This window comes from Marmota flaviventris, chromosome 18 (genome assembly GCF_047511675.1).
Source record: "Marmota flaviventris isolate mMarFla1 chromosome 18, mMarFla1.hap1, whole genome shotgun sequence".
NCBI classification, from domain to species: domain Eukaryota; kingdom Metazoa; phylum Chordata; class Mammalia; order Rodentia; family Sciuridae; genus Marmota; species Marmota flaviventris.
Window position 1 is genome coordinate 1321228 of NC_092515.1, and position 21290 is coordinate 1342517.

Sequence of the window (21290 nt, forward strand, 5' to 3'; positions counted from 1 at the left end):
CTAGCGACTCCCAGCGTGTGAGGTGGAGTCACCTCCACCTACAGACAGTGACAGGTTCAAGGTTCAGGGTCTGGCCCCAAATCACAGCCTCAGCAAGCCAGGCATACGGTTGCCCTTTCCAGTTCCACAAATTTGCACCTGCTCCTCCGAAAGGATCAACCCACAGCAAGTCCCAAGGATCTCCGGGGGGTCCCCTGGCCCTTCACGTGGGCGGATCTCTACAAACCTGTTTCTCTCTTCCGCAGATGGAGAGGTCTCTGGAATTGGCCAACAGGTCCATCAGCCACAGCTTTATTCTGCTGGGCTTGTCCACCAGGCTGGGCGTCAGGGACGTCCTGTTTGCCGTCTTCCTGGCTCTCTACCTGCTGACCCTCCTGGAGAACACCCTCATCGTCTCCCTCATCTGCAGCCACAGCCAGCTCCGCAAGCCCATGTACTTCTTCCTGGGCAACCTCAGCTGCCTGGAGATGTGCTACGTGTCCGTCACCATGCCCACCCTGCTGGCGGGACTCAGCTCCAGCCCCTGCCAAGTGCCCTTCGCAGCCTGCATAGCTCAGCTGTTTCTCTTCATCTCCCTCATGGCCACCAAGTGCACGCTGCTGGCCTCCATGGCCTATGACCGCTACGTGGCCATCTGCCGCCCCCTGCACTACCCGCTGCTCATGCGGCCCCAGGTCTGTAGGGGCTTAGCCCTGTCCTCCTGGCTGGGGGGGCTGCTGGTCTCTGCGGTCAAGACCTCGTGCATCGCCAGCCTGTCCTACTGCGGCCCCAACGTGCTCAACCACTTCTTCTGCGACGTCTCCCCCCTGCTCAACCTCTCCTGCACCCACGTGGCCCTCACGGAGCTGGTGGACTTCATCTCCGCCATCGTCATCTTCTGCGGGTCACTCCTAGTTGCCCTGGCCTCCTACGTGGCCATCGGAAGGGCGGTGCTGCGCATGCCCTCGGCGGCTGCAGGTCGCAAGGCCCTCTCCACCTGCGCCTCGCACCTGGTTGTAATGGGCATCTTCTACACGGTCGTCCTCTTCATGTATTCCCGGCCCACCCACATCGAGTCCACCGACCTCAACAAGGTGCTGTCGGTGGTCTACACAGTGGTCACGCCCGCCTGCAGCCCCATAGTCTACTGCCTGCGCAACCGGGCCGTGCGCGCGGTGATGCGCGGGGCCCTGCGCCCCCACGCAGTCTCGCGGGAACTGCAGCCCATGGGCGCGCGGCAGTGCAGGGTCAAGAGCACAGGTGCAGGCTTCAAAGCAGGTAGTGACCCCGAGGAAGCAAGGAAAGCCGGAGGAAAGTGGACTGAGCACTCCCGCTGAAGGGACGCTGGCAGAAACGGGCGAGGAGAGGAGGCGGCCCGCGTGCGCCTCCTGTGGAGAAGGGCGCGTGGGTGCAGGGTCAGTCAGGGAGACGGCGGAATGGGAGTGGACACTTTTGGGGGAAATGGGCAGTAATAACTCAGACCTTTTAATGCCCTGTGCGCCTGCTGTGAGAACCAGGCAGGAATGAAGGCCTCAATTAGACCCGTGGTGACTGACTGGGAGGTGACCCGCGGGCCTGCAGTTAAGAGCAGGAGATGCCATTGCCTGCGCGTATCAGAGGTCTGTGGGCCACGGTGACCGTGACTGCAGAGGGCCGGGGTTGAGGTGTGTGTAAGAATCTGGATGGACACCGCAGCAGGGGTGCCGGTGTTCGGGGAGGGGACCAGGGAGCTGGCGTCCTGCTTTATGTGCTGGATATTTTGGATTGCTGGTGTCACCTTTATAGTTCAATAAATAAGTCACAAGATAAACGAGGAACAGGAGTGGGCGGCCTTCCTTCTCATCACACCGATGACTTTAAACTGGCGGTGCCCCGGGAGGAGCATGTCCTGGTGCCGTCTGTGGGAGTGGGGTCCCTGGGAATGGGGTCCCTGGGAATGGGGTCCGTCGGAGTGGGGTCCGTGGGAGTGGGGGCCGTGGGAGAGCTGGGGCACACTGCAGGAGGCATGTGGTGGCATACACAGAAGCTGTGACTCTGGGTGCCTTGAGCTCATCTCTCTAGAGGCAAAGAATAGAGGGGCAGAGTATGTGCAGAGGGTGGGTGGGGGGACACACACTGGGCAGCTCTGCACCAAGGTGACCACATGCCAATTCCCACTCTGACAGCAGTGACCATCGGGTCTGGACACTGAAGACCCGAGGAGTCTTAGGCTCCTGGTGTCTCCAGCCCTCTGCCCTCCAGCTCTGTCTAGGGTTGGACCTGCTGGACCAGGGGAGGCCAGGTCCTGGCTCGGGCTGGTGAGGCTGCTTCCAGGCCAAAGCACTTAGTTACCCTCTTCTTCTCTCCTGATGGACATGGTCAGAGTGAAACATGACCTCCCGCCCCTGGCTGGCAGAACCTCCCCCACCTGGCCCCCCGCAGTGGACACAGCCAGGCCGAGGTGCAGCTGGGATTCAGGGTGATTGTTCTATGGCATCAACCAGCCTTGGGAACACAAAAGCTGCCTGAGGCGGACAGCTCAGGGTGGCTGTGCAGAGACTTTGCAGGAACCTTTGCCGGCACAGAAGGTGACATACCTTGTGTACACTCAGGGAAGAGTCCCCAGGGAGTCCACGCCTCCACCAGCCTCAGCTGGCCAGGGGCTCCCTCCAGCTGGAGACCCCGCTCTTGGGGACAGCAGGCTGCCGGGGTGGGGGTGAACGGGGGCAGGACAGGCAGGGCTGGCTGTGTAGGGGGGTGTGGATCGGCTGGCACAGCTCCTGGGGCCCCGACCCGGGTGCAGGGCTCGGTGTGGATTTTGCCTTAGGAAGCCACCAGTCAGCCGTGCTGGGACAGGTACCACCATGAGCCCAGAAACAAAGAGAGACCGAAGTTCACAGAGGGGCAGGAGGAGCTCCGGGTCACATGGGTGGTGGCTCTGCCGCCATGGCCACGCCAGAGCCCGTCTGACCTCTGTTCCTCCTGCTCCTGTGCCCAAGGTGGGGACGTGCCTGTGGCATTGAGGCTCTTAGAGAGGAAGGGCGCCAGGTCTCTGCTCCCCGCGTCCCTCATGGCCATGGCGGCTGCACGTTCAGCTTTTTCATGGAGCCCATGGTGCATCTTTGACACTGAAAAGACGTGGTGGTGAGCGAGGAGAGGTCAGTCACTGAGGGGCAGGCTAGAGTGCAGGGGCCTCAGGACCCTTGCTCCTGCCCTGGCACCCAGCTGCAGTGTGGGGAGGAGCCCTGGATGCCAGCCTGGGCTGGGCTCTAGGATCCTCAGGTGCCCTCTCTGGGTATCTGGCCTCCTTTCACGGTCCACCCGAGGCCAGGGCTGGCTTCAGGCCCAGACTGCTGCCCTGGCTCTTCTTGGTCCCCACTGGGGCCCTTCCTGCCCCTCTCCCCTGGTCCTGTGTCCACGTGTGTCCTGCCGTGTGTGGGCAGGGGCTGCCATGCTCCTGTCTCACGCTGGGGGCACGTCCCTGTCCCCAGACCTGGGAACAGCTCGGAGTGGCTGGTCCTGGCTGAGACTTGGGGGCCTTTTGCGGAGACTCGGCAGGAGAGCAGGTGCCGAGGCGCTCAGCAGCTCCGCCTGCGTCCCTCCCTGGTGACACCCTGATGTCTGTGTCAAGGGCTTGTGGTCTGCAGTCCAGAGAGTTCTCTAGAAGCTGTGTCTGCCTGGAGAGCAGGAAGTCATCGTGCCTGAGGGTCCAGGCGACAGGGCGTCCCCCAGTGAGCGGCCCAGGTCTCCACCACTGGAGGAAGCTCCTGTGTGTGTGCCCAGCGCGCTCCCCATGGGGCCCCTAGCAGGAGCAGAGGGGAGGGTGCACTCGCGGCCTGACTGACTCCATAGAGGAGGTGACCGCTGGGCCTGGCGGGATCTGCCCTGGGCTGGGCAACGAAGGGCTGGGTCTCCTCGCACAGCCCCGGGGACAGCGGAGCAGGCACCCGGGAAGGCGGGTGTGGCTGGCTGAGGCTGCTGCTCCGGGGTCTTCCCTGTGCAGACCAGGAGGCCCCACTCTGTCTCTGGCAAAGTCATGTTTAATATTAAAAAGTGAAAATCTATCCAAAAAGCAGTATGTGCTCATGGACACTGTCAACTGCCAGCAAAGAGACCAGCCAAGCCAGGCCTGCCGAGTCCCCACACCGTGACGACCACCTGTGAAGTGTTCCATCTTGATGAAATATCACATGTGCACATTTTCAAATTAAAACAGAATCATTTGGCCATTTTTATCCTGACTTTTCCACAGCACAATCTGTAGTCGATGTCTTTCACGGTGATAAGTTTATTTATAAAATTACTCTTGGTGACCCTGTGGGGACAGCTGGCTCGTTTTAGTTGGCCCATTGATGTGCAGACAGCTCCTTCCACAGCTGTCCCTCACATGCACAGTGCTGTGGACATCCTAACAGAGAGCCACTGCTACGTCCTTCATCATGTTCCTTTGCAAAACATTCTTACAGCTGTGTGCAAAAGTCACGATTTACACAGTCACACGTCGCCAACGTGCCCTCTCAAACATTACACCAATATTGGTTAACAACTTAAGTTACTAAAATCTACAAAAAAACTCCTCCCTTTCTTGAACTATTTTTACACCTTCGGAAAACCCTATGCACAGACACGTAGACATCTAGTTTTTATTTAAACGTTTCTAATTCCAGAATCTAAGTTATTTAGATTCTAGAATTCTCATCTTCATGTATGAATGGAGTACGGCTTTATAGCAGTACGTAGAGCTGACTCTTCTTTTAGTGACTTCATGTGGCACACTGCGGAGGTGCCCCAGTTCACCCGTAGCTTGCCCTTACTGGTGAGTGGCCACGCTCCTTCTGGGAATAGAGACCTGAAACCATGCTACACTGAACGGCCTCAGACACTTACTTTTATGGACAATGATTTGATTTTTTTTTTTTTTTTATATTTGCAAAGGCGGATACCTGGGTCAAAGTGTAGACACCATTTAAAGATGTTAAGAGATGCTAGCGGGTGGCCAAGAGGGTCTAGGCCTTGGTGCCAGCAGGGCATGGAGCAGGTGCGTCCCCTTCCCAAAGCCCCCTCGGCCCGGGGGAACCCAGAGGACGGGTGATGACGGGATCACTAGGAGCAGCCCTTCCTCCAGGACTGAGTCCGGCTCCAGCTCTGAAGCCCCTGTGTGGCTCCCCACCTGCCCTCACTCACGTGGCACTTGGTATCGTCAAAGCACAGTACTGTCCGCTTTGGAAAAGGGCACAGGACCCAGCACATGCACGCCTCGACCTGAACTCCAGGGGACCGGAGACGCGTCCACTCAAAGCCTCCCTCGTGCGCACGTGTGCACAGCCTGTCAGGTCACCATAGCCAAGGGTGGACGGGCCCAGATGTCGCCAGCAGCGGATGGAAATCAGAGCGTGGTGCGCCAGGGAAAGGATCACTGCTCAGCCCGGAGAAGGAGTGAGCGCCCAGAACCCGACGAGACACACCAGCCCCACACGTCGCACGAGGGAGGACGCCAGTCACGAGAAGCCACCCCACGTCCGGTTCCACTGTATGTGGTGTGTGTCACGTCCCAATGAAAAGTAGGGCCTTGGCCGTCCGAGGTCTCCCCAGCCACGGCCACCTGGTCAGCCTCAGGACCAGTGCAGGCTCCTGCGCAGCGCCGCCTGGACCTCCCTGTTGCGCAGGCAGTAGATGACCGGGTTGCACAGGGGCGTGGCCACCGTGTAGATGACCGACAGCTCTTTATTGAGGTCCATGGCTTCTATGCGGCTGGGGCGGGCATAGATGAAGATGGTGACGGAGTAGAAGATGCCCACCACCACCAGGTGCGAGGCGCAGGTGGAGAAGGCCTTTCGGCGGGCGGCCGCGGAGGGCATGCGCAGCACCGCCCTCCCGATGGCCACGTAGGAGGCCAGCGCCACCAGAAGGGAACCCCAGAGGATGACGATGGCGGAGATGAAGTCCACCAGCTCCGTGAGGGCCACGTGGGTGCAGGAGAGGTTGAGCAGGGGGGAGACGTCGCAGAAGAACTGGTTGAGCACGTTGGGGCCGCAGTAGGACAGGCTGGCGATGCACGTGGTCTTGACCGCAGAGACCAGCAGCCCCCCCAGCCAGGAAGTCAGAGCCAAACCCACACAGACCTGCGGCCGCATGAGCAGCGGGTAGTGCAGAGGGCGGCAGATGGCCACGTAGCGGTCATAGGCCATGGAGGCCAGCAGCGTGCACTCTGTGCAGATGAGGACTATGAAGAAGAAGAGTTGGGTCATGCAGGCCACGAAGGAAAGGTGGTAGGGTCCCACCCACAGCCCCAGGAGCAGGGTGGGCATGGTGACGGACACGTAGCACATCTCCAGGCAGCTGAGGTTGCCCAGGAAGAAGTACATGGGCTTGCGGAGCTGGCTGTGGCTGCAGATGAGGGAGACGATGAGGGTGTTCTCCAGGAGGGTCAGCAGGTAGAGAGCCAGGAAGACGGCAAACAGGACGTTCCTGACGCCCAGCCTGGTGGACAAGCCCAGCAGGATGAACTGCTGGACCCTGGTCACGTTGGCCAGCTCCGGGGACGGCTCCATCTGAGAATGAAGCACATCCATGAGGCACCCTGCAAAGCCGCCCCCCGCCTCGCCCTGGAGGGAGCCGGCCTGGCTGGGTGAGGGCTCCTCAGCCTGTCAGCTCCAAGCTGCCCTCCGTGGCCTTCTCCAGGTGGCTGCCCGGGGTCTTCAAAGGCAGAGACCAGGCAGGCGACTGCTGTCTGCCGAGGACTCTCAGCAGGACCCACTGCCTCGGGATTAAGAAGCTCCTTCCCACGACCCTCCTCACCTCTGTGCGGACTCCCCCAAGTGCTGAAGGTTCAGCTCAGACCTGCTTCATGTTCTCCCACCCACGGATGATGCCCCACGGGCCCCTTCCACGTCCTCGAATGTCCCAAGATCCCTCCAGCCTTAAAGGGTTCCCATGAGAAGCTCCTTCTGTCTACAGCACCCCCCCACACACCCCCGTGCTCTTCCCGTTTCTGGGAATTCTTCTCCTCCTTGGCACGGCTGTCCTCAGAGAAGCCTTCCTGGAAACCCTGCCTCTCTCTCTGGACCCACTGTGGCCTTTCTGGGCAGCGATCCCTCTCGAGCACTCCCGCGTTGGTTACGGAGTTCGCGCCTCCCGACCTGGGCCGGCGGCCTCCAGGGTGAGCGCGGTCCTGCTCACACCCTGTCCTCCCCAGCCCAGCAGCCTCTGGCCTGGGCAGGGGGTGCACCGCGCATGCCTGTTGAACCACAGGGCATCAGGGTCAGGCGGGCTCCGGGGGGCACAGCAGGGTACAGGGTTGGCTGGCATCACGGGACTCGGCCAGGGCAGCGCCTCCCGTGGTGGTGCAACCTAAGGGGCCCAGATAGTGTGATCAGGGGGCGGAAGCCTCGGGGTCCAGGATTCTGCCTTGTCTGCTGCTATAACTCCTGGCCTGTTGGTGGTGGTACGCAAACCTCAGTTTTCCCTCCATAAAATGGGATGAATGGTATCGGCTCCCCTGAGCGACTGTGGAGGTTATCTAAGAAAACAAAAGGGAAGCAGTCAGGGAACCCCGAGGGTGACGATGGCCGAGATGAAGTCCACCAGCTCCGTGAGGGCCGCGTGGGTGCAGGAGAGGTTGAGCAGGGGGGAGACGTCACAGAAGACCTGGTTGAGCACGTTGGGGCTGCCATAGGTGCACAGTAGGTGCACACCTGTGATTCCAGCCATTAGGGAGGCTGAGGCAGGAGGATCGCAAGTTCCGGGCTAGCCTCAGCAACTTAGTGAGGTCTTTTGTCAAAATAAAAAATACAAAGCGGGGCTGGGGCTGGGCTCAGTGGTGGAGCACTTGTTAGCATGTGTGAGGCACTGGGTTTGATTCTCAGCACCACATACAAATAAATAAATAAATAAATAAATAAATAAATAAATAAAAGGTCCATCAACAACTAAAAGAAAAAATTAAAAATAAATAAGTAAATAAAATAAAAAGGGCTGGGGATGTAGTTCATGGTACAGCACCCCTGGGTCAAATCCCCACTACAAGGAAGGAAGGAGAGAGGGAGGAAAAATTTACACAGAGTCATTAGTTTTGGTAACAATCCAGGTGGCCTTCAGCACTGTACAGTGGACTTTCTCTTGGAGTAGAGAACGCTTCTCATCTCCCTCCTTCTGAGTTTGGTCATCTGGGGGTCAATGGCAACTAGTGGTGAAATTCACCATTTATCAGAGGAGAGAATCGGCGAGGTCACTGTCCTAGAAAGCCACTGGAAGTTGAAGTCCTGATTTCTCCGGGAGGGGACTCTGCCTCCCCTCCAGAAAGTCTTCTTTGTTTAAGATGGTGACAGCGTCTGTCGAGTTTCCCAAGTTTCTGGCATAGAGATGTTTTAACAAACGTGTCCGTCTTTTCTCAGTACCCTGCAAAGCGGAGTCTTTTCCTCGAAGCCCAGGTGCCCTGTGCTACAGTTTTAAACGAAGACATTGGGGCTTTCAAATCATTCTTCCTGGTTCTCTCACCCACATGGTGCTGGGGTGAGCATCTCACATGTGGCTCTAGGACCTGCCTCTCAGTCGGACCAACAGCCTCAGCAGCACCCAGTGCTCTATGGAGGTGCAGACCTACGACCTCCCCTTTCCCACCAACGCGGCCAGAAGTGGTGTTCACACATCAGGGCTGCATAGCCCTGGCCTGGGTGGAAAGGGAAACCATCCCCAGCAGAGTGGGCGAGACCCTGGACTCTGGCCAGCAGCATTCCCTAGCCACCCAGAGCTGCGAGAAGCAAGCTTCTCCTGCAAACCACAGTAGGGGCTGATGTGGTCCGGACAGGTGGGTCAGTGCGGTTAACTGAGACGCAGGAACCTCACAATCTGATCATTTAAGCCTCGAAATTATATATAAGTTGTATTTTAATTAGCTTAATTTTTAAAAAATGGGAAAAATTCAAATGATACTAAAGGATAGACATGAAAAGATGATTTTCCTTCCACTTTTATTCTGCTTTGCAGAAGCAACTGTTTTTACTAATTTCTTGTGTATCTTTCCTAAAATACTCAGGTGGTGAGCTGGCAGCTGCTCGGAACCCCGTGAGGACCACGCGGGCTCTCAGGTGGTCGGTGCAGCGCCCGCGGCCTCAAGGCTGACACTCAGAGCACGGTGCAGAGGTGGGCGGCGGGCCGCAGTCTCCCTGCCCTCGGGAAGACAGCTCTGTCCAACCAACAGCACAGGGTGCCCGGCCCCCAGCCCACCTGTCTTCTGCCTTCTGCGGGGCCGTCACTGTGTGCTGGACAGGCCTCTTTCTCCCTCAGAGGCCCAGGGGCTGTGGCAACCCTGAGCTCCTGAGCACCTGCGTGAGGCCAGGAGAGAAGACGGTCCTGCTCCTGGGTTTCACCAGGTGCCAATGACCGGAGCACGTCGCCATTCACTCCCTCTCACCCCACCTCAACCCGTAGGAGTGTCGCTCTCCCCGTTTTAAAGACGTGGAAACCACAAACCAAAGAGCCAAGCTTCCCCCAGCCCCTCGGCAGTAGGTAGAACAGAGACCCCAGGCCGGCGGCCCAGGACCACGGCCTTCTTCCCCCTCCCTAAGAAGCTTTGGGGGCATTTTATCCTTCCTTCCGTCCCTCCTTCCTTCCGTCCCTCCTTTCTTCCTTCCTTCCTTCCTTGTTTTTGAAATAGGTTGGCCAAGGTGGACAGTGGGAGTTTTCTCCCACCCCAGGAGGGGAGCACCAGGGCTGCAGGGGCAGCTGAAGGCCCTCAGTGGACATCCCTCTTTGCAGAGGTGGAAACCAAGGATGTTGACACACAGGTAGGGCCCGGCGGCCTGGGCACGGCCCTCCCGGAGCCCACTTTCCCCGTGAGGAGAGCGGGGCCTGGGAAGAGAAGGTGTCCTTGTGCCCGTGTGGCGCTGCCCACTCGCTTGCTGGCAGGCGGAGCCACGTCCGGAGCCCTCTCCCCCGGGTGGCCTTATTCCTCTGGGTGTGGGTTCCCCTGGTCTCAGATCTAACCTCAGAATGCAGCCTGCCCCGCGGCAAGGTCAGCCCGTCCACACCGCAGGCTCCCTCCAGTCCTGTGCCTGGAGCCCGCCAAGTCCTGAAGCCAGCGATGGCGTCCACCTGAGACTGGTCTGGTGTGGATAGGGTGGGCCTGGGGGACTGTCCAGGGCCTGGGTGTGGACATGGGGGGCCTGGGTGTGGCCCCAGCCCATGTCCTTGGCACTGAGTGAACCCCTGGGTGGTAAAGAACCCCTCAGCTGCCCTCTTCCCTGCCCGGCCCTCCCCTGGGACTCTCCAGTCCCTCTGTCCAGGCTGTCCTCCCCGAGCAGTGGACTCACCTCTGCCGTGCTTCGGTGGTTTTCTTTCTGGTTTTCCCCTCTTATCTCACATAAGAAGCCGAGGTTGACTCTCAAACGCCCCTGAGACGGTCAGGACTCTGGCCTGGCCCTGCAAGCGCTGTCCAGCACTGAAGGACTGTCCAAGATAATGCTGAGTGGAGTTAGCCAATCCCCAAAAGCCAAATGCTGAATGTTTCCTCTGACATAAGGAGGCTGACTCAAGTGGGGTAGGGAGGGGGAGCACGGGAGGAATAAACTCTAGACAGGGCAGAGGGGTGGGAGGGGAGGGGGCAGGGGGTTATTAATGATGGTGGAATGTGATGGACATGATTAGCCAAAGTACAGGTATGAAGAAGGAATTGGTGAATATACTGTGTGTATGACCAGAGAGATGAAAAACTGGGCTATATATGAGTAATGAGAATCGTAGTGCATTCCACCGTCACATAAAAAAGGGGGGGGCTGGGGATGTGGCTCAAGTGGTAGCGCGCTCGCCTGGCATGCGCGGGTCGGTGGGTTCGATCCTCAGCACCACATTAAAAAAAAAAAGATGCTGTGTCCACCAAAAACTAAAAAAATTTTTAAAAAATGATAAAAAAAGATCAAGAATGCTTCATGAAACTACCCAGGAATCAAACAAACAAACAAACAGCTCTTCAGGAGAAACGCGGTTCCTCCCTGGGTAGAATGAGAACCAAGCTGCAGGTCACAGGAGCCTCCTGCAGGTGACCCGGGCGTGGTGGGCAAGGCTGGGGGAGCAGGCACACCCTGTGGGCCCTTCTCCGTCCTCTCCCCTCCCAGGCTTCCTCGGCGGGCTTCCCTCCAGGTGGACCCTCCTCCCGCCCGGCTCCCAGCCTCTTACCCCAAGGACTGCAGCAAGCCGTGCTCTCGGGCGGGCCAGGGGTGCCCACTCGGGCGGGAATCCTGAGCAGTGGCTTGCAGGGTCTGGGACTGCTGCGCCCGGTGCCCAGCGCTCCGGCTCCTCACTCCAGCCTGGCACGTCCGTCCGGAGCCAGGTGCCGTCTGGGGCTGCTGGGTCCCCACAGCCAGTCTGCCAGCAGGGAGGGAGCTTAAGCCTCAGCGGAGCATCCGGGAGACCGCCCTGGTCTCTGTGGAATTAAATGACAGGCAGAAAGATATCTCCCTGGGGGAAGAGGGCAAGGGCACTCCTGGTCTGGAGCCGGTCTTCGGACCTGTAGAGAAGCCCGCGTTGACCGGACGCCTGTTCCGGAACGTGCTGTGTGTGCCAAGGACATGAACTGAGTGGGCGCTGTCCCTGCTCCCAGGCCTGCAGTCAAGGTGGCCGTGGACACAGCCCAGGGCCAGGGAGGGAGGGAGCAGAGGAGATCACTGGCCAGGGGCCTGTGGAGCCAGGCTGTGCCCGTGCCAGGCACTCGGGCATCGAGCAGGGCAAGAGGATCCCTCTCTCTGCTGACTGCTGCATGGGCCACACTCCCTCTGTGTGGCCTGGGCCCCACACGCCCGGCCCAGGCCAGCTGCCCAGCCTCTGGCCGTGCTGTCCACTGCCTGATTGCTCACACACCTAGGACACCCTATCCACTTCCACGGCCACAGCACGGCCCACTCTGACCCTCTGCTGCAGAGCCTCCTGCCCTCTCCTCCTGGCCGGTCCCCTGGAGGCTGAGTCACAGAGGAGCTGCCACCACCTCCTTTACCTCTCACCTCAACCCCGTGTCCCTTCCTGGGCCTCTTTACAAGGTGGCCAACCCACCTGACGTGAGGCTCGATGGTCCTAGAGTGTCCGTGGTGTCACGTGCTCACACTGCTCTGCCACCGTCACCCCCGCCCCTCTGGAGTCTCCTCCTACTGCACAGCTGCGGTTCTGTACCCGCCAACAGGACCCTCAGCCCCCTCTGCCTCCCGGCAACCACCTCGGCCTCATCCCAGTGGATCTGACTCCCTGGCCACCCCGTGCAGTGGGCTTCCACGGCCTCTGTCCTTTGTCCTTTGTGGCTGCCAGTCACTTGGCGTGATCCCAAGGGTCCTCTCAGCACGAGTGTTTACCCCTCTTCTCTTCTCCACCCTTCATTAGTGTCCGTGGGTGGACACGTGGGTTGCGTGCACCTAGGTCCAGTGTGAGTTCTGCTGCTACGACATGGGAGTACAGATGCCTTGGAGACCTGCTCCCAGTTCTGGGGCCCCAAGCCCTTTCTTCTCCTCACCTAAGAGTGAGGCTGTGACTTACCCGGACACTTTGTTCTATTGCCATTGTTTCATTACAAAACTAACATTTGCTTTTTATAAGAAATTTAAGTCTTATGGAAATAAATACAGGTTGAGAATCCCTGATCTGAAAACTCAAAATCTGAAATGCTCCAAATTCTGAAAGTTCTGAGCACCAACTAGACACCAGAGATGGACAAGTCCTCACCATGAAGCCATGTGATGGACAAAGTATGTCACTAGTGGACCAGTCGTCTTCAGGCTCTGTACAGAGCACGTGAGAAATGGCTGACCTTGGTTTAGACTTGAGTCCACCCCAAGATATCCATCGCGTATGTATGCAAAAACGAATATCCCAGAATCCAGAACAATCCAAAGTCCAAAACACTCTGGTACCAAGAATTCCCGGTAAGGGATCTCAGCCGTATCCCTTCCCTTCCAGATCAGCCAATCGGAGGTCAAGTAGGAGAGGACTCACCCCTGCCAGAGGTCTTTCTCCACAAAGACATACAGCCACCTACACCTTCGTTTTCCACAAGGAGCCGCACTGTGCACACTCTGTGACAATGTCTTTACTGAATTCGACCACAGTTTGTCTTTCTAGCTCCACACATAAAAGTCTCCTTGCCATTTTAACAGTTACATAGTAGCCTACTGCGTGTTATGCATGAGAGGGAGGAGGAAGAGGGGGAGGAGGGAGGGAGGGAGGGGGAGGGACGAGGGAGGGAGGGAGGGAGAGAGGAGGAATGGAGGAGGGAGGGAAGGAGGAGGGAGGAGGGAGGGGGAGGGAGGGAGGAGGGAAGGAGGAAGGAGGGAAGGAGGAGGGAGGGGGAGGGAGGGAGGAGGAGAGAGGGAGGGAAGGAGGAAGGAGGGAAGGAGGAGGGAGGGAGGGAAGGAGGGAAGGAGGAGGGAGGAGGGAGGAGGGAGGAGGGAAGGAGGAGGGAGGAGGGAAGGAGGAGGGAGGGAGGAGGGAATGAGGAGGGAGGAGGGAAGGAGGAGGGAGGGAGGAGGGAATGAGGAGGGAGGAGGGAAGGAGGAGGGAGGAGGGAGGAGGGAATGAGGAGGGAGGAGGGAAGGAGGAGGGAGGAGGGAGGAGGGAAGGAGGAGGGAGGAGGGAGGAGGGAAGGAGGAGGGAGGGAGGGAGGGATGAGGGAGGAGGGAAGGAGGAGGGAGGAGGGAGGAGGGAAGGAGGAGGGAGGGAGGGAGGGATGAGGGAGGGATGAGGGAGGAGGGAAGGAGGAGGGAGGAGGGAGGAGGGAAGGAGGAGGGAGGGAGGGAGGGATGAGGGAGGAGGGAAGGGGAGGGAGGGGGAGGGAGGCGGAGGGAGGTGGAGGGAGGGATGAGGGAAGGGAGAGGAGCAAGAGAATGAGGGGAGGAGAGAGGGAGAAGAGAGAGGGAGGGGAAGCGGGGAGAGAGGAAGAAGGGAGTGGAGAAAGAGAGGGAGTAGGGAGGAAGAGACACAGAAATCACCCCTGAAGATCAAGTGCCATGCGTGGCTCTGGCCAGGTCACCCAGCTGAACCTGTGAGAGCAGCACCTCCCACAAGGCACATGGCATGAGGGGCCCTGGGCCCGGGGCAGCGGGAGATAACAGGTGTGTTGCCGGGTGGCGTGAGTGACAGGCCTGTTGTGGCCGAGGGACACAAGTTCAAGATGGAGGCTGGCAGTCTGGCTCTTCCTGGGCTTCTCCCTCTGTGTGCGGTGGCCGTCCTCTCTGTCCTCCTGCCGCTGGCCTCTGTACCAGGCCCCAGAGGGCACCCATCTGCAGGTGCTCAAGCCCTTGGTGCCATGGCCTCCAGTCTGCCTGCCACCCATGTGCCTCCTGGGGGAGGCCATCGTCTGTGGGTGGCTGGTGGGACCCAAGCCGAGGTGCACGCTGCGTAAAGAGCTCTTACTCCGCGTTGGGGGACGATAGCCAGAGAAGCAAGCACGTGCGTGGCCAGCGCTGGCTGCGCCTCCCTCCAGGATGTCCAGCCACAGTGGAATCCGCAGACGCAGAACCCACAGGTGCCAAGGGCCGATGGTGTGTGTCGGCCACCAAGCCTCCAAGGACACCACTCATATGGGACAGGACTCGCCCTCAGGGCCCCAGTTTAACTTAACCAGCTCTTCAAGGGCCCGATCTCCAAGCAGGGTCACGTCCGGAGACTCGGGGGGCTGGGACTGTGGTGTATGAACTTAGGAATGGACGCAGTTCTGCCCACACCACCCAGCAGACGTGGGGGGAAGGGCAGGTGGGAAGGCCTGCAGCGGAGACAGCGGGAGAGGAGGACGGTGTACGTGGCTCTAACTCGGCCGGGGGTGCAGACAGGCATGGGGAACAACTGTAGTGATGTGACATGGAGAACTTGGAGCAGCAGACAGAGCCGCACCCAGCCGTGCCCAGCCCAGCCAGCAGCGTAGTTACCTGCTGTGAGTCCATAGTGCCTCTTCTGTGAGCGGAACCTCGGGTGCACACCGAGCTCCATGCTCAGGACGCTGGTGACAATTCATGTCAGCAAGACCGTGAGGGAGGGCCCAAAGCTGTCAAGCATGACTGTAGGGTGTGGGGTGGACACCTGCAAGGAGAACAACCAAGGTAGCGCTGGTCCACTCCCAAGCACGGCATGCAAACAGCTCCTCTCAGATTCCTCGGGTGGGTTCTGTTCAAGGCGGGCCCTAAAGGGTGGGACAGTAGGGACAACAACACTCCCCTCGAGACGAACAGGTGCTAATACCCACGGCCTCAGTCTGGGCTCCACACAGCAAAAGGGACTTTGCAGTGTGACCGAGTTAAGGGTCTCGTGATGCAGAGACGTCCTGGGTTATCTGGGTGGGCCTGATGTCAATCAAGGTCCTCTGCAGGGGAGAGGCAGGCAGGAGAGGGCGGACTGGCACCGGGAGGACTCAACTTCCCACCGAGGCTTGGAGGACCACAGGAGGATTCTTCTGGGGTCTCGAGAGAGGGGCCAGCCCTGCCACCTGGATCTTAGCCCAGTGAGACCCATGTTAGAGTCCAGACCTCCAGAACTGTGGGATGACAGATGTCACACAAGGATGGCCCTGGGAAGGAAATACCACCTCCATGTAGGGCTGCCGATTCACGATGCCCAGTCGACTCTAACTTCAGGTGAACGAGAGTGAGATCTACTGATACCCAAGCCAATTTCTCATTTACCCGAAGTTCAAGTTTAATGGCATGTTTTGTGTGTGTGTGTGTGTGTGTGTGTGAGAGAGAGAGAGAGAGAGAGAGAGAGAGAGAGGGACTCACTAGAGCTGGCGTGGCAGCAGGGCTTCCACCACCAACACGCCATCTCCATGCTTTTCAACTTGGGTCCAGCCCACGGTCCATCATTGAGCCCTGGGTGCTGAGTCTTGGAGCCGCAGGGAGGATGTGGGTTCAGGGCCACTGGGGAGCCCCAGGAGAAGGCAGAGTTCTTCTGGTGCACAGTGACCTCACTAAGGACACTAGGGCAGGAGCCGCCCAAAACGGCTGGGTGAGTGGAACCAGGGACAGGTCATGGAAGGTGGGTACCTCTTCTCTGACAACACAGGCGCCCCAGGGCAGCCTTCACCTCCTTGTTCCGAAGGCTGTAGATGAGGGGGTTCAGCATGGGGGTCACCAGGGTGTAGGACAGGGACACCACCTGCTTGCTCTCAGGAGAGTAGCTGCCCTTGGGGCGCAAATGGATGACCCCCGTGGTGCCATAAAACAGAATCACCACGATGAGGTGGGACGCGCAGGTGGACAGCGCCTTGAGGCGCCCGGAGGCCGACGGCATCCGCAGGACAGCGGCCAGAATCCTGGCGTAGGATGTGGCAATCAGGCAGAAGGGAATGAACATGACCAACACCGTGGCCGCCAACACGTTGGCCTCGAAGACCCTGGTGTCTGCGCACACCAGGCTGAGCAGAGGGGCGATGTCACAGAAGAAGTGGCGGATGCCACGCGGCCCGCAGAAGGGGAAGCTGAACAGCCAGACGGTGAAGACCAGCGACGGGGACTCCCGCCAGCCAGCAGGCGGCGGCCAGCAGGCGGCACCGCCTGAGGCTCACCAGGGCGCCATAGTGCAGCGGCCTGCAGATGGCCACGAAGCGGTCCCAGGCCATGGCGGTCAGCAGGAAGCACTCGGACGTGACGCACCACAGCACGAGCAGCAGCTGCAGGGCGCAGGCCGCGGGGGACACGCCACGCCCGGGCCGCAGCAGGGTCAGCAGCAGGCGCGGCGCCACGTCCAGCGAGAAGCAGAGCTCCACCAGGGCCAGCTGGCGCAGGAAGAAGTCCATGGGCGCGCGCAGGGCGGGGTCCAGGCCGGGCAGCAGCGCGATGAGCGCGTTGCCCAGCAGCGCCAGCAGGAAGAGCACCAGGAAGAGTGTGGCCAGCAGCGCGCGCAGCCTGGGCACGTGCGCCAAGCCCAGCAGCACGAGGTCGCGCGCTCCGCTCTGGTTGGCCCAGGCCAGGGCTGCGGGGCCGCCCGGGGGAGTGCGGGCCACGGGCATGGGCCAGCTGCAGGGCGCGCGGCCGGCCCAGGAAGCCTGGGAGGGGAGAGGATGGAGAAGGTGCCCGTGAGGCCGTGCCTGCTGCGCATGCGCCTGGGCGCAGAGCCCCAGGGGTCTCGGCCAAGGGCAAATCAGACCCGTGGTGCGCAGAGGCCAGGGAGGAAGTCAGAGGTCCTCACGAGCTGGCCTGGCCCTGCCTGCTTTTCTGGACTCTGGTCCGGGAGCTCAGGCCCCCACCTCAGGGCCTCTGCCTTTCTCTCCCCCCACCTGCTCTTTCCCGGGGGGCTTGTATCCTGGTCCCCCTTTTAGGGGCTCCTGTGTGGACTAGCTCTCGGCCACCTCTGCACACCGTCTTCTCCCACACTTGTGCTTGCCAAGCGCAGTTGTGAAGACCTCCTCCGTGGTCACCATTTCCTTCTCACCCCACGGCCTTTGTACCTGCTCTCCCATGCCCTTGAGATGCTCTCCCCATGTGTTTGCATCATTGTCCCTGTTTCCTTCTCTTCCTGCCAGTGTCCACTAAGATGTCCTCCTCCTCGGAGTCCTTTCCCAGTGACCCTACTGAAGCAACTCCCCAGCACAGAGGCCACTCCCAGGGAACCATCTGGGTGTTTTTAAAAAACCCTGAAGTTGCTTTGTTCATTTGGTACTGGCCAATCTGCCTGCCCCACGGAGAGCACAGGGGCCAGAGGGCTGCTCTGGCTGGTCTGGCAGAAGAGTGCCCAGCACATAACAGCTCAGTAGAACAGTGTGTTACAGGGTTGGGTCCCTCTTCCAGACAAAGGAGACACCCTCTCGCACACAGAGCCGCGAGATGTCCATGGAAGGCAGAGAGGAGCACACCAGGTGCAGCCCTGGGGATGGGTGCTGTGTCTCGCTTGCCCATCTGGGACAGGACACCCAGCGCTGACCAGTTAGGCTCCCCTCCACCCCAGACTTTGACCTGGGATTCGGCCTCTGTCCACTGCCCCCAGCATCCCATCAAGCTCCTCTTCCGTCCTAGGTATCTGGTCTCCCTGACCTTCCTTCAGCAAGAATCCCAGTCAGTTTAGCCAAAGGCCCACCCTGTGCCCTGGCTGTGGGTCCCCTTGTCCATCTCATATCAGAACTGAGCCTGGCTCTGCTCTGGTCACCTTCCCTACTCACCTGCTCCTGCGTGAGGTCTGGTTGCAGGCCCTTCCTGCTGTCCAGCATGAGCCAGCGCCACAGCCCACCGCAGAGGAAGCTCTGCAAGGCAGAACCTGCTCCCTGCCTTGCGGGACGTGGTCCACTGCGACGTCCCAGGACTGGAAGGCTGTGATGCCAGGAGTCAGCACACCCCCCTTCCACATACACCAGACCCTCCGTGGGGGGCAGGAAAACCACGGCCGTGTCCCTGCTCTTTCCAGCTCTACCTGTCCTACCTCGTTCTGTAAGTGCTGGGTTTGATCCTGTAAGTGGACCTCAGCTGGGGGTGAGTTAGCCCCTTGGGGGACCTTTGTCATGTGTGGTGACATTTGTTGGCTGTCACAACAGGGGTGCCACTGGCCCCTGGCAGGTGAAGGACGGAGATGCTGGTAGCATCCTACAGAGCACAAGGTCCACCAGCATCATGTTGGCTCTTTGGAACCAAAGTGACTTTAGCCTCCATCACGGGGTGGCTGCCCAAGCCCAAGGACACCTGAAGCTTGAAACACAAAACACCAACCAGAGGGAGAGCCACCGACAGCCAACGGTCAACGGGAAGGGTGATAACTGGGGCAGCAGGGCTCTCAGCCAGGGCCCAGGATGGCAGGAAACTCGGCTCTGAGGCAGCTCTGCAGTGCTGGGGCGGGCAGTGTCCACCCCTGAGCTGTCTTCCTGCCTGAAGTGTGATGAGCAGTGATCCGGCTGCTGCCCCTGGTACTGTGCCCCCACACAACAGCCTCCACGCTGTACAGAGACCGCATCCTGCTGCGCTCCCCTCTAGAATCAGGGCTGGAGTTCACACTGGCCCCACTGCTGTCTAAGTGCAGAGGGAGCTATTCAAGGCTCGCAGTGAATATGGTTGAGCCATATAGAATACCATACTGCAGGGTAAAAGGAATGCATTCTAGGTACAATTAAATGGAAGGTATTCGGAAAGTATTATGCCCCCAGAAAGCAAGGGGTGAATAAGAGGAAGGTCTCATTCACTTACATAAAACCCCACCCAAAATTATATGGCTGTTTTTCTTCAGCTCCAAATATATTTATAAAAATGCCCAGAAAATGTATGGAAGAGTATTCCCCAAACCAAGGAGGGAGGTCCCCTCAAAGGGGAGGACTGTAACTGGTGGTAATCGTCAAGCAGAACTTTACACTTGTCTCTTTAAAGTTGTGTTAAGAAAATGTATTTGCCTGTAGCAGCGAAATTAAAAACTACCAAGGTTGATTCCACTGCTGTCTATAAAACTGGGCAGAGTCAAAGAGTGACCCCAGCGTAACACCCTGCGACAAGGCACCAGTGTGTCCAGGGACAGCTGTCCCAGCATCACACTCAGAGGGAGCCCCAGGCTCTGTCCCCCCACAGCCTGTCTCCCTGCCCCTTCATGGAGAGCCCGCTTACCTCTGCTGCTCCGTCTGCCTGGTGCTGAGGACAGAGCCCCAGCCTCCCCGCTAATCAGGAACTCCTGGGACCCCAGGACCTCTGCTGCTCCGTCTGCCTGGTGCTGAGGACAGAGCCCCAGCCTCCCCGCTAATCAGGAACTCCTGGGACCCCAGGAACCAGAGATTTCAATCTTTGGCTCTGGACACAGATGAGAGCCCTGAGGATTTGCCTCTCAGAGGATCTTGCTCATTACCAACCCGGCACCTCTGTGCCCGTGTGAAGGCAGAGTGTGGAGCCTCTGCAGCCCTGAGGCTGTGGTCCTCGGCACATTCCTTTTTCCAGGGTCTCCCCTCCCAGTCCCACCTGACCTCTGCGCCCATCTCCCCGTGAGAAATCCCCACGCCCCACCCCCTGGTGCTGGAGGCCCCTGATCAGCCCTGCACACCCCCACCCTCAGGCCTCCCCCGTCTTTCCACAAGCCCCCTACACCTACACCCCAGCAACCCCTGGCCATGCCTGGGACACTGAAGTGGGGCTCAGGCACATGGGGAGCAGTCCACAACCTGGGTATATGGACAGGAAGTCCACTCCACTTCAGCTGGTGACTGAATAAAGGGAAGGCCACTGTAGACCTCCACTGGGTGAGACCAAAGCAGCCCTGGTGCCAGGGCAGGGCCACCTGTGGTGGTGAAGCACAGTGGGTGGGAGGGCCACCTTTGGAGCAAGTCCATGTGCTTCTGGACCTGGTTTCACCCCTTTCTGCTGTGTGACCCTGGCCAAGTGACTTCATCTCCCTGTGCCTCCATTTACCCTCCTGTAAAACAGGATTCAAATAGGACAGACTTCACAGGGTCACTGAATGGATTCCGTTAGTTAGTCCTTCACAAGTGCTGGGGACAGTGGCTGGGGTGGGTGACATGGACACCAGGTGCTGTTGCTTGGGTTAACAGCCTATTTGAGACACGATCCACATGATTTTGAGTTGAGTGTTGGCTTTGACTTTGGAGCTGCTCCCCTCTCTGGCTGTGAGGGCAGTGCTGGTGTGGACACTCACACGGCTCTGTGCGGGCTGCGCTTCCCTGTCTCTTGGGTGTGCCTGGGAGAGGACTGCTGGCTCCTTGGTGCTGTGTGGTGTATCCTGAGGAGCCAAACCATATTCACTTACTCCCTCTCCAGGCACGGAGAGCACCCTCCCCGCGGCGGACACGTGGAGAGAGGACCGCAACCTCCTGTGCTGGTCACTGCCGGGCCAGCTCCCACCGGAGCGCAGCGCTGACCATCCGTGTTTGGCAGATGCCTGATGGAGTCTCTCGCTGGGCCTTGCTGGACTTCCTGCCTTTTCATTTTGTGGAGCAGTTTGTGCATCCCGAGGACCAGCCCTCACCTGTGGCCTGCCAGAGTCCCGCCCAGCCTGCAGCCCGGCCCCCCTCCTGGCGCTGACTGTTGACTTTAGTGTGGCTGCTTTCCTCAGGACGCTCAGACTGTCACATCTGCTCCCCGGGTTAGCTAAGGGGGTGCCTGGCTTTGGAAGGGGTGGGGGCTGGGAGTGCGCTGGGGGCTGGGGGCGGTCCCACAGGCTGCGCTCACCTCCCGCCCACCTTGGAGCTCTGCGCCTGCCATTGGAGCTCCTCCCTGTAGGACCCCTGTGGCAGAAATGACCCTTTAAGCAGTTGTGTTGCAGAAAATAAAAATAATAACCATCAGCTGTAGTGGGTGAGCGCCAAGATTCAGCAGTCAGAGCTCCCCAGATTGGCCATGGCTTTTGTCTTTTCTAAATTGAGCATGAACATATTCCCTACCTCAGAACCACGT

General features: G+C 59.2%; 3 protein-coding genes across 3 annotated transcripts in view; 1 reads left to right on the forward strand and 2 right to left on the reverse strand.

Moving 5' to 3' along the window:
* The first annotated feature begins 245 nt into the window (after positions 1 to 245).
* Positions 246 to 1316, forward strand: LOC139702763 (olfactory receptor 6Z7-like). The gene has a single exon (XM_071604899.1). The coding sequence runs from the start codon at positions 246 to 248 to the stop codon at positions 1314 to 1316; it is 1071 nt and encodes a 356-aa protein (XP_071461000.1).
* A 4254-nt stretch (positions 1317 to 5570) lies between these two features.
* On the reverse strand, positions 5571 to 6509 carry LOC139702807 (olfactory receptor 6Z7). Its single transcript, XM_071605164.1, has one exon. It carries the CDS (start codon positions 6507 to 6509, stop codon positions 5571 to 5573), a length of 939 nt encoding a protein of 312 aa, XP_071461265.1.
* A 991-nt stretch (positions 6510 to 7500) lies between these two features.
* The window catches only part of LOC114082302 (olfactory receptor 10A7-like), an 18469-nt gene continuing 4679 nt past the window's right edge, over positions 7501 to 21290 (reverse strand). The window contains 3 exon segments of the mRNA XM_071604900.1: positions 7501 to 7652; positions 15966 to 16426; positions 16428 to 16966. Of these exon segments, the coding sequence (XP_071461001.1) occupies positions 7501 to 7652; positions 15966 to 16426; positions 16428 to 16966 (1152 nt within the window).

Bases quoted from the DNA above. Each gene is read 5' to 3' on its own strand.
- LOC139702763 (XM_071604899.1), top strand. From the start codon at position 246: ATGGAGAGGTCTCTGGAATTGGCCAACAGGTCCATCAGCCACAGCTTT.
- LOC139702807 (XM_071605164.1), bottom strand. From the start codon at position 6,509: ATGGAGCCGTCCCCGGAGCTGGCCAACGTGACCAGGGTCCAGCAGTTC.